The following is a 16371-nucleotide window of genomic DNA, read 5'->3' as shown; positions in this document are numbered from 1 at the left end:
GCGAGCAGGTTCAGTCTGCGTTCTCCAGATGTTCATGGACTGGCAGCCCCATCAGCCCCGCCACGCGGGCTGCTGCTGGTGGTAGGGCTCATGGGGAATTGTACTATGAACATCTGGAGGGCCACAGTTTGAAGACCCCTGAGTTATAGGGTCAGCAAAGCAGCAGGTGACGCAGAATTCATCCTAGGTTTCTTACCCCACCCTAGTCTGAGAGACCTCAATTCATTAGCAGGGGTGGGATTTGAACCGTGCCGCTGGGAGATGAAGGGCAGAAAAGAAGCCTCCAAACGCATTAGGCGGACTTCATAAAGATAAGAGACAGGAAACGACACACAAAATCCGGCTCACTTTTGAAAGAAGAAGAGTTTGGATGTATATCCCCCCCCCCCCTTTCTCTCCTGTAGGAGACTCAAAGAGGCTGACAAACTCCTTTCCCTCCCCTCCTCGCAACGAACACCCCGTGAGGTAGGTGGGGCTGAGAAAAGCCTGCAGCTTTTAGAAATGAATGCCCATTGAGCTCTCGCAAGACTACATTCCCAGATCTCAGGGGCCGTTTTGGGGGTCGCCAGGATACGACAATATCACTGAGCCTCCCAAGTTGTGGTTTGGGTAAATCAAAGATGATGAAGAAGAGTTGGATTTATATCCCCCCCCCCCTTTCTCTCCTGTAAGGAGACTCAAAGGGGCTGGCAAACTCCTTTCCCTTCTCCCCTCACAACAAACACCCTGTGAGGTAGGTGGGGCTGAGAGAGCTCCGTGTTGGAGGGCACAGGCTAAACTGAATTCCCCAGATAAGCCTCCATAGCTCAAGCAGCAGAGTGGGGAATCAAACCCGGTTCTTCCAGATTACAGTACACCTGCTCTAAACCACTACACCACTGATGAAAGAACGGGAGGGAAAGCCAATTCAGTCCTAGATAGGGTCCCCCTCCCTCATCTGGAATGCCCCCTGATGGAGTTGACTGGGGTGGAATAAGAGACGCTCAGGCGGATTCCGCACGGGCCAAAAACAATGGTGTGAAAGCAGCGCAAAACGGTTTGAAATGGTGTAAAAGGGTTCACACCATTTTCACGCCGCTGTTTTTGGCCCATGCGGAATCCGCCTTAGTGACACATATCAATTCCATCTGTTGTTCTGCAGAATCCATTCTGGTCTGCTGACGGCGCACAGGAGGCACGAGTCAAACGTGGCCTGGAAGCCTTGATCTCCAAACAGGAAGAATCTCTCAGCCCCTGTCACATGCCTTGCTGCTCATAGACCTGCAAACCTCTCTGAGCAACCATGAGGCTTATCCATGCTTTCATTTTTTTTATTTTTAAAGAAGAAGAGAAGAAGAGTTTGATTTATATCCCCTCTCCTGCAGGAGACTCAAAGGGGCTGACACCCCCCCTTGCCCTTCCCTCACAACAAAACACCCTGTGAGGTAGGTGGGGCTGAGAGGCTGAGAAGCTGTGACTAGCCCAAGGGTCACCCAGCTGGCATGTGTGGGAGTGCACAGGCTAATCCTGAATTCCCCAGATAAGCCTCCACAGCTCAGGCGGCAGAGCTGGGAATCAAACCCGGTTCCTCCAGATTAGATACACGAGCTCTTAACCTCCTACGCCACTGCTGCGTAGCCACTGAAGCTAAACATTTGAGGAAGAATCCTCTAGATCAGTGGTGGCGAACCTTTGGCACTCCAGATGTTATAGACTACAATTCCCATCAGCCCCTGCCAACATGGCCAATTGGCTATGCTGGCAGGGGGCTGATGGGAATTGTAGTCCATAACATCTGGAGTGCCAAAGGTTCGCCACCACTGCTCTAGGTGGTCAAATATTTGCACCTCACATCAAATGCAAAGGCAAACTATGATGTATTGTCAGTGGCGTAGAGCCAATGGGGCGGGGTGGGGCACGACGCCCCAGGCACACGCCAAGGCAGGGGCATGACAGGGGCTTGGCAGGACAGAGGATGCAGGCATGCCCCAGGTGCAGTTCCCCCTCGCTCTGCCCCTGTGTATTGTCAAAGTCTTTCACAGCTGGAATTGACTGGTTGTTGTGGGTTTTCAGGGCTGTGTAGCCATGGTCCGGTGGTTTTTGCTCTTAACGTTTCACCTGCATCTTTGGCTGGCATCCTCAGGTGCTGGCTGCAACGTACCTCTGACGATGCCAGCCATGGAATGTACCATAATAATCAAGGCAGGTGTACAACAGGTACTGCAACAAATATTACACCCATGCGTATCCAACTCACTAAGTGAGTATCATTTTAACATATTCTTACTATCACCCCCAGAGCTCTCACATGAGATCCTGATATCCAGAGAGAAGGACTATTTAAAGAAGAGCCATTGAAGTGAAACTTGAAATTCAGTTAGGAAACTATTTAGTGTAAGAAAAAACAGTTGTGCTCCTAGAGGAGTAAGAAAAAGAACACTTTGTACAACAATTATTGGCTTGACAAAGGACTGCCGAAATAAAAACCTAATCTAGAGGTTTTATAGCCATACCTGACGGTGTACTTAGTAAACATTTTTTGTATATTTATGATAGTAAGAATATGTTAAAATGATACTCACTTAGTGAGTTGGATACGCATGGGTGTAATATTTGTTACAGCCATGGAATGTAGGCAAAAGGAGCAAAAACTACCAGACCACAGCCGCACAGCCTGGAAAACCTACAACTGTCAGCCACAACAGTCATCTCAGACAGATTTTCCCTGCCGAGTTCACGTTCATCTCCCAGAACGGCAAGAGGATTTTCTGCTCTGCTTCCAGACCTGATGAAGAGACAGCTCCCTCCTCTCTCCCACCGGAAGACCCGGGCTGCTTCCCGAAAACGAGAGATGCGTCGCCTCAAACCGGGGCCTGCTCACCTCTAGCTTGCAAGCTACCTTCCTCATCCACACCTGCACTGGACCTACCTGTCCTGGGAGGAGAAGCTGGTCACTCTCAAAGCCACACCCTACTCTCATGAGCTGTAAACTGCCTGTTTTGGGCCAAATCTGAAAGATGCCTTTAAGAAGGACGGGGCCAAGGCTCGAGGGCAGAGCACCCGCTTGGCATGCAGGTGTTCCCTGGTTCAACCTCCCAACATATCCAGGTAAGGGACTGGCCAGGAAGTGATGCAAAAGACCTCTGAATGGGACACGGAGAGCCGCGGCCAATTTGAACGCACAATACCGACCCTGAAAGACCAATGGTCTGATTTGCTATAAGGCAGTGGTGGGGAACCTATGGCACGGGTGCCAGAGGTGGAACTCAGAGCCCTATCTGTGAGCACGTGCAACCAGAGTTCATCATATGAGGGGGGGGGGAATCGCCCCCCCACATCTAGGCTGGCCTGGGCCGCTGGGCTCGAATATTAGCATTAAACCTAAGACCTAATTTTGGGGAAGCAGAGTAGGTAACCCTGTAAATCACTGTTAAAGCCCACTGATTTGCATGCAAAGAACTAAAGTGCAATCCTTTACCTGGGAGTAAGCTCGGTTGCTGGCAGTGGGGCTTGCTTCTGAGCAAACCCTCCTAGGGCCATGATTCACCCGTTAGAAGAGTTGCATGGTTGCTTCAAAGCAAAGCCAACAACTACCACCAAGCTCCTAACCAACTGTTTTTTCTAAACTAAAACCTCAGTATTCAAGTTAAATTGCTGTGTTGACACTTTGCGATAAGTAAGTGGGTTTTGGGTTGCAATTTGGGCACTCGGTCTTGAAAAGGTTCGCCATCACTGCTATAAGGCATAGGTGTCGAACTTGTGGCCCTCCAGATGTTGTGGACTACAGCTCCCATCATCCCCTGCCAGCATCATGCTGGCAGGGGATGATGGGAACTGTAGTCCATAACATCTGGAGGGCTGCGAATTTGACACCTATGTTATAAGGCAACTCCATGTGTTCAAAACAACCTTATTCCAACGCAACACTACTGAAAGTCAAACTTTCCAACGTCTGACATCTCCTGATTCCAGGACAGACCGCATTTCCCTTTCTCAGACTCGGGACCCGTTGTCGTTCATGCTCTGATTCCCTGTGATGCTGACGGCTGCTTCTCCTGCGACTTCATTCCTGCCTCTTTCGTCTTTTGCGACGGCACTGCGTTATTAAGTCATGACTAGTCTGCCGGAAATTACCTAAGTGATTGTTTTTACTCTCCGAAAAAGCAATCAAGCCTATTTAATTAGGATAAGTGAGTTTAAAAAAAAAGAGTAGAAAAGGATCGTCCGGCGTGCAGGCTCCTGAGCTAGAAATCATTTTCGAAGCAGCCCTGCCTGGCTACCTGTCCCCACGGTTTTACAAATTTGCTCCTGAAGAGATTTTTTCACCAAGCCGAGGGCTTGTCCTTAAACTAGGCAAGGGAAAGAGCCCTCCGGCAACCAGACGACTGGTCGGCCATCCCGTATACCTGACAAATAGTGAAAAAAAACGAACGGGGGTTTGACCGATTCCCTGACCCCTAGACAATGGCTCCCATTGTGAGTGTCTAATATCCTTATCTGGGCTGTCTAGACGCCCTGACAGCAATTGTCCACACGAATGTCAGAACACACTCTGACCTCGCTCCCGCTCAGGCAGAAAAACACATGTGTGTGTGCGCATGGGGGGAGGGAGGGAGATGGGTGTAGGAGCCAATTAAGTACACAGACTGGAAGGCACACCTGGTCCTTTAGCAACTTGAAGGGGGGGCGGGGAAGGAGACAGGAACAGAGCGAGGAGAGCAAGTGAGCAGAACTCCAGAGCAGGGAATCTCGCTTTTGCATTACGCTTTTCAGCGTGTCGAACAAAAGCGGAGAAGCGAACGAGCTGCCGGCGCAAAACACAACTGCGAAAGGAAAAAGATAAACACGCCCGGCTTTTAAAGGGAAGAGCAACAGTTTGCCAAAGATCTGCCACCCCTCCGGCCTGAAACTCCGTTTCCACCTCCTGCAGAGATGAACTTTGCTGTCTACCTGTTCTGCCTGTCTGGACACAGAGCCAGTCCCGGGGGAGCACATCTAAGCCATCAACTGGGGGCAGAGATTCCACCACGGAGGTGGACAAAAAGAAATCCCCCCCCCTCCAAGAAGGACCTTTCCCCCCTCCTCCCAAGCCTGGGGCTGCAAGAGAACGCCGGAGACGGAATAAAGTGGGAGTTTGCCTGAGCCCCCCTCAAGCCAAGGAGGATTTGCTAAGATTGTTTAATTGATTTTTTGTCTATTAAGATGCAGATCACACCGTCTGGGACTCAGAGACTCAGACACTGTGCTTTGTGTCCACTCCGCCCCGTGAAGTCCTGTCTGAGGCAGGCACAATGCCTCTCTTGCATGTGTTCAAAGGCATGCTGTTCCTTTTTGTCTGGGCCTCTCCAGTCTCGGGGCAAGCCAAACCCCCGGTTGGACAAACTCCGGGCTGAGATGCCGCCGAACTAGCTGCAAAATTCCTCTCCTTCGGGAAGCCGAGGTCCCCACGCTGACGCGTTTACGAGATTGGAGCCGTTTGAGCGATTCAATCGGGCAGTAGATTCCTTGCCGGGGCGGGGGCGGGGGAACACACAAGGGTTTTCGTTTTCCAAAATTACCATCTGAGAAGCGGTCACCGTCCCATCCTCACGCCTCGTTGAGAGTGACCTTAATGCAGCAGCCCAAACCCAGGTTCTTTTCCTTCCAATTGTTTTTTTTTTAAAAAAACTCTGACATGGCTTTACACAAATTGAATCAACTGCCTTTAATCCAACTCGCACAATTAGCATCCCGCCATCTCCTTAATCGGTTCTTTTCGAAACAGAAAAACCAAGATGCGGTTCCCTCACTGGTGAGTTTCCTTAGGGCAATGGTTCTCAACCTGTGGGTTGCGACCCCTTTGGGGGTCGAACGACCCCTTTCCCAGGGGTCGCCTAAGACCACTGGAAAACACATATTTCCAATGGTGTTAGGAACCGAGACACAAATAATTTTATGGTTGGGGGGGTCACCACAACGTGAGGAACTGCATTAAAGGGTTGAGGCATTCGGAAGGTTGAGAACCACTGCCTTAGGGTCACGAGTGAAAACAAAGCACAAATATTAGAACCAGGGGGCATTCATTGAAAATGCTGGGGGGAAGAATTAGGACTAATAAAAGGAAACACTTCTTCACACAACGTGTGATTGGTGTTTGGAATATGCTGCCACAGGAGGGGGTGATGGCCACTAACCTGGATGGCTTTAAAAAGGGCTTGGACAGATTTATGGAGGAGAAATCGATCTATGGCTACCAGTCTTGATCTGCCTTGATCTCAGATTGCAAATGCCTTAACAGTCCAGGTCAGGGGTCCCCAAACTTTTTAAACAGGGGGCCAGTTCACTGTCCCTCAGACTGTTGGAGGGCCGGACTAAAAAAAAACTATGAACAAATTCCTATGCACAAATGATTGTAAAATGTTTGATTTCACCTTTCAGCCTTTCTGTCATGGTCTATTTTAGAACAGTGGACCAAAGTATGCCAAGTACAGGGTGGGTCTCCAAATATTGTTGGGAGGCTGTGGAATACCTTCCCCTGTAAAAAAAAAAGCAGAACTTTCCTAATGAAGCATTCTCCCATCTAACCCAGGATATATCTTCCTGGGTTCTTTCCTCCTAGGCAGCCAGCTTAGCGATTCACCAGCCTGGCTGGATGCCAATGGGAGTGAGGCGGAACAGAAAGCCTGGAGAGCAACATGGAGTAGCTTGAGAGGGAAGGGCTGGAGCAGGCATTGCCAAGCATGTAAGGTTTCCTCTAAACTCTGGGTCAGGAAAATTCATGGAGATTTGGGGTGCCATCATGTAATTGCAATCCAACAGCCAAGCTAGGGCCGGTTCCTCCTCTCCCTCGAGCCCCCACTGCACATGAATGGAGCCATCGCTGCCATGCCTGGCGGGCCGGATAAATGCCTTCAGGGGGCCACATTTGGCCCCCGGGCCGTAGTTTGGGGACCCCTGGTCCAGGTGCTCAGGAGCAGCAGCAGCAGAAGGCCATTGCTTTCACATCCTGCACGTGAGATCCCAAAGGCACCTGGTGGGCCACTGTGAGTAGCAGAGTGCTGGACTAGATGGACTCTGGTCTGATCCAGCAGGCCAGTTCTTATGTTCTTATCCGAACCACCAGGTCGGAAGAAGAGTTAGTCAGGGGCAAGGGAGGAAGGAGAGACAGTAGCAAGGAGCCGCTCAAAGGATTCCTGCAACTGCAAAGGAAGGAAGGACTTCCAGCCCATCAGCAAAGCTGTTTGATCCAGGGCCCGGGGGTTTCCCGTCTGACAATTTAAATATAAAAAGGGTCCCTGTCTGCTTTCTCTGTGGGCAGAGGAGGGGTGCCCCACTTAAGCGATCAAACAGATGGGCGCCTCTTTTCCTGGCTAATGCAGGTAGCCGGGATTATCCCAACCCAGGCTCAGATCCTCCAAAGCACAGCTGCATCTTACGAAAATAAAAAGGTGGGGGGAGGGAGAGAGAGAGAGAGAGAGAGAGAGCCCTTCTCTCGCTCGGCTCCACCAACAAGCATCTGGCTGGCCGCCACTCACTAGCTACAATTGATTACGGTCTGGGATTTAATTTGGAAAGTCTTTACAAGGAGTATTCCCAGAGCTCCAGAGGGGAACGGGAAGGGAAGAGGAGACCGCCTGGCTCCTGGCTCAGATCAGCTGCGCTAACAAAGACCCCCCCTTTGGGCTCTGTGTGTTGTGCGCACCCCAGTTTTTACAGGAGGAAAAACTGGGCTCGGAATCCCACCGCCTGAAAACTTGGCGTCTTAAAAAAGAAGCAAAAGAGAGAGGAGGGATTCCTTCCGTTTGCTGAGCGTGTGGACAACATATCATGCAGCACTCCAAGAAAGCCAGGGGACCGAATGCTCAGGACTTCCAGCAAATGCAACTTTTGTTCCAAGCAAGTACAGAACATAAGAACGTAAGAACGAGCCAGCTGGATCAGACCAGAGTTCATCTAGTCCAGCTCTCTGCTACTTGCAGTGGCCCACCAGGTGCCTTTGGGAGCTCACCTGCAGGATGTGAAAGCAATGGCCTTCTGTGGCTGTTGCTCCCGAGCACCTGGACTGTGAAGGCATTTGCAGTCTCAGATCAAAGAGGATCAAGATTGGTAGCCATAGATCGACTTCTCCTCCATAAATCTGTCCAAGCCCCTTTTAAAGCTATCCAGGTTAGTGGCCATCACCACTGGCAGCATATTCCAAACACCAATCACACGTTGCGTGAAGAAGTGTTTCCTTTTATTAGTCCTAATTCTTCCCCCCAGCATTTTCAATGGATGCCCCCTGGTTCTAGAATTGTGAGAAAGAGTGAAAAAAGAAGAGAGGCAGGACGACACACAGGTTTAACTGAGACAACGGCTGCAGGCTATTGGGCTTTCACCTTGGTATGAGTCCTGTTGGACAAAATTTCAAACTCCCCTTGCATCCCAAGTCGGACTCGTCTTCCTCTGAGGAAGGGGGAGGACCTGAAGCGGGATCCGAGGAAAGGGGAGGATCTTGGCAGCCCCAGCTTGCCCAAAACAGTGCTTCTCTTTCACAGAAAGGCCCCCAAAGTGCACAAGAATATTCAATGGGCAACAGGCGCATGCACACAAAAAGCACGGGCAAGAGAATGACCCGGCCACTGAGCACCTCAGAGGAGTCCCTCTCTGAGGCAGCTGAGGGTCAGCTAACATACCTTCTGGCCTCCGGTGATGACTGCCCCCCCCCCCCCCCCCGCCAGAATCCCAGAAGGAAGACAGCATTGGGAAACAGCAGCTAATAGTCAGAGGGAGGCTGTCTCTCAGTACCGAGGTTCTGTTCAGCTATCAGCATTATCAGCCACTGATGGGCCTCTCGAATTTGGCTAATTCGCTTTTCAAGACATTCACCTGATGGCTGCATGTGGTGGCAATGAGATCTAAGAACATAAGAAAGAGCCTGCTGGATCAGACCAGAGTCCGTCTAGTCCAGCACTCTGCTACTCGCAGTGGTCCACCAGGTGCCTTTGGGAGCTCACCTGCAGGAGGTGAAAGCAATGGCCTTCTGCTGCTGCTGCTCCCGAGCACCTGGACTGCTAAGGCATTTGCAATCTCAGATCAAGGAGGATCAAGATTCATAGCCATAAATCGAATTCTCCTCCATAAATCTGTCCAAGCCCCTTTTAAAGCTATCCAGGTTAGTGGCCATCACCACCTCCTGTGGCAGCATATTCCCAAACACCAATCCCACGTTGCGAGAAGAAGTGTTTCCTTTTATTAGTCCTAATTCTTCCCCCCAGCATTTTCAATGGATGCCCCCTGGTTCTAGTATTGTGAGAAAGAGAGAAAAATTTCTCTCTGTCAACATTTTCTACCCCATGCATAATTTTATAGACTTCAATCATATTCCCCCCTCAGACGTCTCCTCTCCAAACCAAAGAGTCCCAAACGCTGCAGCCTCTCCTCATAAGGAAGGTGCTCCAGTCCCTCAATCATCCTCGTTGCCCTTCTCTGCACTTTTTCTATCTTTCCAATATCCTTTTTGAGATGTGGCGACCAGAAAAGAACTGAATCTGTAAGTTAAATGCAAGGAGGCTCTTGCCCTCAATGCAGCTGAAAGCTCTGTCTATCACTGTTTGGAGGGCAGTCCTCCAATGGAGGACAACAGCCTGCAACTGAGTGGAGCAGCCAGCGACTGGCCACGAATTCACCGTCCTACTGGTTGCCTGGTTTTTAACGTATTTTGAAGATGTCATGGATCCATCCAGGTCAGTGATGGCAAACCTTTTCGAGACTAAGTGCCCAAATTGCAACCCAAAACCCACTTATTTATCGCAAAGTGCCAACACAACAATTTAACCTGAATACTGAGGTTTTAGTTTAAAAAAACCCTGTTGGCTCCGAGGCACGCGTTACTCTGGAGTAAGCTTAGTGAAGCAACCGTGCAACGCTTCCAATGGGTGAATCACAATCCTAGGAGGGTTTACTCAGAAGCAAGCCCCATTGCCAGCAACTGAGCTTTCTCCCAGGTAAAGGATCATGCCCAGGCCAGCCTAGATGTGTGTGTGTGTGAGGGGGGGTGTGTGATTTTCCACCCCCCTCCCACATGATGAACTCTGTGCATGAGTGCCCAACTCTGGCACCCGTGCCATAGGTTCTGATACGTCCCCCCTCACACACACAACACTGATCTAGGTGTCAAACTCGCGCCCCTCTAGATGTTATGGACTACAGTTCCCATCATCCCCTGCCAGCATGATGGGTTTCAAATAGCAGTAGACATTCTGGAAGTCAGGACTATTTTTAAACATGGTGAAGCACAGAAGTGTGTGTCCTTTCTGCTGCTTCTACTATAATTACGGTGCTGAGTGAAAATAGGACCCCAGAATCAATGGTTTGTTTATTAATTGATGATGGGAACTGTAGTCCATAACACCTGGAAGGGCGTGAGTTCGACACCGAGTTGTAAAACGTATGTTCAAATGCAAACGAAATCTCCGTATCAAATGAATAGACCACCCCGCAGGACAAGCTGATAACCGGCCTCCAGAAAGACGAAGCTACCGATAAAGGGCAGGATCCCCTCCAGGGAATTCAGGAATAAGTGAACCACACAAGGCCTCGTGCCAGTTGGGTAGAAAACGCCCAGCATTCCTCACAACAGAAACGAGGCTGTGCTTCCAACAAGCTACGTAAGTGAGCCTCCAAGAGATACCAAGGAATAACAGCTGAGCGGGGGTGATCTGGGCTGCGGTTTGGGGCCACCCTGCAGGGCGTTGGCACGGGATGTATGGATAAACATCCCGGGCACAGAGAAGGGCACAGCTCAGAGAAAACTTCCTGGGTTTGGAGGCGAGGAAAGGTTCCCTCACTGGGCCTGTTCTGAGATTACTGCAAAGGAATAAATCGAAACAACAACAATAACCTCTGCCCAGGTGTCCAACCACCTCCCCTTTCGAGAGGGCAGCTTCTGCAGAAGCCATCGGCTCAGCCGATTCCGCTCCAATGCCCTAAAACGGTTCCTTCCACATTGCAGAGCTCAGGTTCATTTCTGAAGGCTACCTGGGAATGGGGTCCTTACAGGACTCAAGACCTCGAGCGCCCCAGGCTCTGCCGGAGAAGTACCTGTCACAGTTTAGGTCACCCCGAATCAAACCACGTCCTGAACGAAGGTGGTGGGACAAGTAAGAAGGGATGTGAAGCCGCCCCATGCAGAGGCTGCTCTTTGGTCCCAGTCTGGCGGCGGCCGTCCGGGCCCTTCTCAGCAGCTGCTTTTGGGTAAGTCAGGGGTCTTCAAACTATGGCCCCCCAGATGTTCATGAACTACAATTCCCATCCACCCTGCCACTTGGCCATGCTAGCAGGGGTTGATGGGAATTGTAGTCCATGAACATCTGGAGGGCCATAGTTTGAAGACCCCTGGGGTAAGTCTTCCGCACACTGAATAGGCCTTCCAGAATAAACAGCCCCAGGCCCTCACACTCCTCCTGAGTCCCAGCATAACCCGCTCAACGGTTCAGCCCCACGGATGCTGCCAACGACAACTGCCGCAAAGGGCCGCATCCCAGATTCCAAACCTCCCAACTGCACATAGCCAGGTGACCCAAAACACGAGCCATCTTTTTTGCGCTATTCTTCTTGCTAAGATTCTTGGGCATTTCCAAACCCTCACCAGTCAGGTGAGTTATCAATCATGGATTAAAGCAGGGGTGTCAAACTTGCGGCCCTCCAGGTGTTCAGGAGTAGCAGTGGCGTAGGAGGTTAAGAGCGCATATATCTAATCTGGAAGAACCGGGTTTGATTCCCAGCTCTGCCGCCTGAGCTGTGGAGGCTTATCTGGGGAATTCAGATTAGCCTGGACACTCCCACACACGCCAGCTGGGTGACCTTGGGCTAGTCACAGCTTCTCGGAGCTCTTTCAGCCCCACCTACCTCACAGGGTGTTTGTTGTGAAGGGGGAAGGGCAAGGAGATTGTAAGCCCCTTTGAGTCTCCTGCAGGAGAGAAAGGGGGATATAAATCCAAACTCTTCTTCTTCTTCATTAACTACAATTCCCATCAGTCCCTCCCAACATGAGCATTGGCTATACTGGCAAGGGCTGATGGGAATTGTAGTTCATGAACATCTGGAGGGTCGCAAGTTTGACACCTGTGGATTAGAGCATTATTGATTAACCTTTGGTGGGTTGGCTGGAGGGGACAGACTTGGCTCAAGGCTAGGTAGGAGGTGTCAGGAGAGAAATGCCAGCAGCAAATAGCCTGAGCTAGGGGTGGCCAACCAATGGTGTTCCAAATGATCATGGACTACAATTCCCATCAGCCCCTGCCAGCATGGCCAATTGGAAATTGTAGTCCATGAACATCTGGAGCACCACAGGTGGCCACCCCAGCCTAAACCAAAGAGAAGAAATGTCACCAGCAAGATGGGTCATTTTTCATATGTGGTGGCCATGTAGAAAGGCCGCAACTTCTTGAGATATGGTACTCAAGGGACTGCAATAAAAATTTGAAAACAGCAATTCTGAAAAAAAAGTCTTTCTGTTAGAAACAACAGGTGAAAACTTTCCTAAGCAATTCAGAACTCGATTTAGATCTATGACAACTGCAGGAAGGACTTTATTTGCACAAAGAATGAGGGACAATACCAACAAAAGATGACTGGATTCTGAAGGTTGACAGAATATTTAGAAATGGCAAAAACTGACAGCGTTATTAAGAAACAACAGTTCGGGCAATTTTTCACAAAACTGAAAGCCCTTTACAGAATACTTTGTGAAGAACTATTCAAATAGAGATGTACTGAGGTGGAAATCTAAAGAAAACTGTAGATTGTAATTAACAGAAGACGTTTAAGAAAGAATCGCTGAAACATGTGATATGACTACGGTTGAAACACTTGACCATTCTTTGTTTCTATGCCCTAAAATACAATAAGATACGCATGAAATACATGAATCCATTTTCTTGCAATGTTCTCAGTGGCATGAGTGTTATAAGATACCCAGTCTCCCGAACAGCTCTGATGTGCTCTTTTGTGAAACTGTTGCAAATTTTATATTGGAAATTAGTAATTTTAGCAACTGTATTTCTTAACCTTGTTTTGTTTTAAAATTTTGTCCTGTTTTATATGCCAATAAAGGCTTGTGTTGTTGTTGAAACACTGAAACAGTATGTCGACTGTAGGCACCGAAGTTAGCGTTAACCTGTAGTCAAAAGGTGAAATAGCTGGAAGTCACCTTATGATGTGCAACGGGTTGTATTTTTTTCTTCCTGTATGTTTTTGTGTTTTGTCTGTTGTCTTTTTATGCGAGGAAAAAATAATTTAAAAGAGAGAGAAGAGAGAGCGAGAAGAGAGAGCGAGAGAGAAGAGAGAGAGAGAGAGAGAGAAGAGAGAGAGAAGAGAGAGAGAGAAGAGAGAGAGAGGAGAGAGAGAGAGAGAAGAGAGAGAGAGAGGAGAGAGAGAGAGGAGAGAGAGCGAGAAGAGAGAGAGAGAAGAGAGAGAGAGAAGAGAGAGAGAGGAGAGAGAAGAGAGAGAGAGGAGAGAGAAGAGAGAGAGAGGAGAGAGAGAGAAGAGAGAGAGAGAGAAGAGAGAGAGAGAAGAGAGAGAGAGAAGAGAGAGAGAGAGAGAGAGCGAGCGAGAAGAGAGAGTGAAGAGAGAGAGAGGAGAGAGAGAGAAGAGAGAGAAGAGAGCGAGAAGAGAGAGAGAGAAGAGAGAGAGAGAAGAGAGAGAGAGAAGAGAGGAGAGAGAGAGACGAGAGAGAGAAGAGAGAGAGAGAGAGGAGAGAGAGAGAGGAGAGAGAGAGAGGAGAGAGAGAGAGAGAAGGAGCTCTCCAAAGCTCGTTAGTTACCTGAACGGCTATCCAGCTGGCGTTCACCGAATGCTCTCCGAATGGGCCGAATCCTGGAATGACAGAAACACATTTCCACATAGTTGATGTTGTTCCAGGGAACGCAAGCAGGAAAAGCTACTGGGATTGGGAAAACTGCCGACAGGCGCAGGAAGTGCCACCCGCAGCAACCTTTCTCTCCACGCCTTCCAAACCCTATTCAAGAGCACAGGGATGCCTAACGGAGCGGGGAAGGACGGCGCTGCTGTTAGCACAGCGGATCGAGAGGACACAAGCAGTGGTGGGATTCAGCCGGTTCGCACCACTTCGGCAGAACCGGTTGTTAAAATGGCGCTTGTAAACAACCAGTTGTTAAATTAGACATTTGTTATTTTATTTCTTTATTTGTTAGATTTGGGAACCGCCCACCCCCAAAGGGCTCTGGGCAGTGGTGGGATCCAAAAATGTTAGTGACAGGTTCCCATGGTGGTGGGATTCAAACTGTGGCGTAGCGCCAATGGGGCTGGGCGGGGCACGACGGGGCATGGCCGGGCATTCCTGGGTGGGGCTGTGGCAAGGACGCAGCCACTGTGCTGGTCTTTAGGCGGGAAACGAATGCACACAGGCGCAAGCTGCCACGCACGCCGGTGCACCTCGTGCTAGACTGCTTCAAGTTCTGCGCGCTACTGCTGAGAGGAGGGGCGTAACTATGGCAAAAATCACCTGGCAAAATCACCAATTAGTAACCCCCTCTCGGCACACACAAATAATTAGTAACCTACTCTCAGGAACCTGTGAGAACCTGCTGGATCCCACCTCTGGCTCTGGGCGGTGTACAGCAAGCACAAATATAACAGTGCATAATAAGTTCAAAATTCATAATTCAATTCTATAAAAACATAGCAGCAATCCATATTCCATATAAAATGGTGGCGCCCGATCCGAAGGTCGGGAGGGGACAGGCCGTGCTGAAAAGATGTTATATCAGATGTGCCAAAGGCATTATGGCACTCAGCATGGGGGCATCCGGGGGAGGGAATCCAAGGCCGGCCTCCTCCAAAGCCCGGTGGAACAGTACGGTTTTACAGGCCCTGCAGAATTCACCAAGGGCCTGCAGGGCCCGCACATCAGATGGAAGAATGTTCCACCAGGTAGGGGCCAAGGCCGTAAAAGCCCTGGCCCAGGTGGAGGCCAGCCACATCATAAAGGGGCCGGGGATCACCAGTAAGTTCCACCTGGGATTTATGGGGTGAGACAGTCGCAAAGGTATCCCACCACTGGACACAAGCCCACCTTCTTCAAACCACGTGAAGACTATTTGGAGGTTTCAGCTGGTCAAAAACACAGCCTGCTGGTTGCATTGGGGCAGAGACAAAGATATTCCTCCAATTTTGAAACTACAACAGACATTGCAGATTCAATGCAAGGGAGCAATTCTTACCAATAAAGCCCCCTCACGACCCAGGAAGAAGAGTTTGGATTTATATCCCCCCTTTCTCTCCTGCAGGAGACTCAAAGGGGCTTACAATCTCCTTGCCCTTCCCCCCTCACAACAAACACCCTGCGAGGTGGGTGGGGCTGAGAGAGCTCCGAGAAGCTGTGACTAGCCCAAGGTCACCCAGCTAGCGTGTGTGGGAGTGCACAGGCTAATCTGAATTCCCCAGATAAGGCTCCACAGCTCAGGCGGCCAAGCTGGGAATCAAACCCGGTTCCTCCAGATTAGATACATGAGCTCTTAACCTCCTACGCCACTGCTGCTCCTGATTCATGGCTTCTTGAGGTACATGAATCAGGAGCAGCCGCCTGCTCCATGTGGCAGAGGGGGGATGGCAGCTGCGGGGATGGCAGAGGGGGGATGGCGGCTGTTCTGGAGGAACACGCCCACGCTACCCTCCGACCTCCAGGGGTCAGAGGGCAGCGTGGGCGTGTCCCCCCAGAGCAGTGCTGGAAGGAGAGGGAGTGGAGGGGACACAAAAAGCAGCACCCTCACGCACGGAGCCTCCTCCGGTTCGGCCCCTCCACTCACCTTTCCTTCCAGCGCTGCTCTGGAGGGCTGAAGGGACACACCCACGCTACCCTCCGACCTCCAGGCCATGTGGAGCCGCAGTGTAAGGCTGAAAGAGCTGCATGCAGCTCCGGAGCCGCAGGTTGCAGACCCCTGCGCTATCCAAAGAATCACAGTGCCTTCTTAGTAGTGGCCCCCATTCTGTGGACTGGCCTTCCGGAAGTAATACAGGAAGCTCCTCCATGGCCAGTGCGGGCACAATGGTCTTGTTTTACAGAGCTTTTCGATATTAACTGGTATGCTGTATTTTTTTCAGTTCTCTTTGCTTTAATTGTTCTTAAGCAAACCACCCTGAAGATAGGAATGGTGAACTACAAGTTTTTAAAACAAGCAAGAAGAAGAAGAAGAGTTTGGATTTATATCCCCCCTTTCTCTCCTGCAGGAGACTCAAAGGGGCTGACAATCTCCTTGCCCTTCCCCCCTCACAACAAACACCATGTGAGGTGGGTGGGGCTGAGAGAGCTCTGAGAAGCTGTGACTAGCCCAAGGGCACCCAGCTGACGTGTGTGGGAGCGCACAGGCTAACCTGAATTCCCCAGATAAGCCTCCACAGCTCAGGCGGCAA

At 50.3% G+C, this 16371-nt stretch overlaps 1 protein-coding gene across 4 annotated transcripts in view; it reads right to left on the bottom strand.

The window, feature by feature from the left end:
• Window positions 1-16371, bottom strand: part of PGPEP1 (pyroglutamyl-peptidase I) — a 58768-nt gene that overhangs the window by 35858 nt on the left and 6539 nt on the right. For all 4 annotated transcript variants that reach the window (XR_007244644.1, XM_048498360.1, XM_048498363.1 and 1 more), the window contains exon 2: window positions 13763-13815. Coding sequence is in view for 3 of the 4 variants with exons in the window: in XM_048498360.1 (XP_048354317.1) it covers window positions 13763-13815 (53 nt within the window). In the remaining variant the exon portion in view is untranslated. The remainder of the gene's footprint in view (window positions 1-13762; window positions 13816-16371) is intronic.

This window comes from Sphaerodactylus townsendi, linkage group LG05 (genome assembly GCF_021028975.2).
Source record: "Sphaerodactylus townsendi isolate TG3544 linkage group LG05, MPM_Stown_v2.3, whole genome shotgun sequence".
Lineage (NCBI taxonomy): Eukaryota > Metazoa > Chordata > Lepidosauria > Squamata > Sphaerodactylidae > Sphaerodactylus > Sphaerodactylus townsendi.
This window is presented reverse-complemented; position numbering and strand designations above follow the sequence as displayed.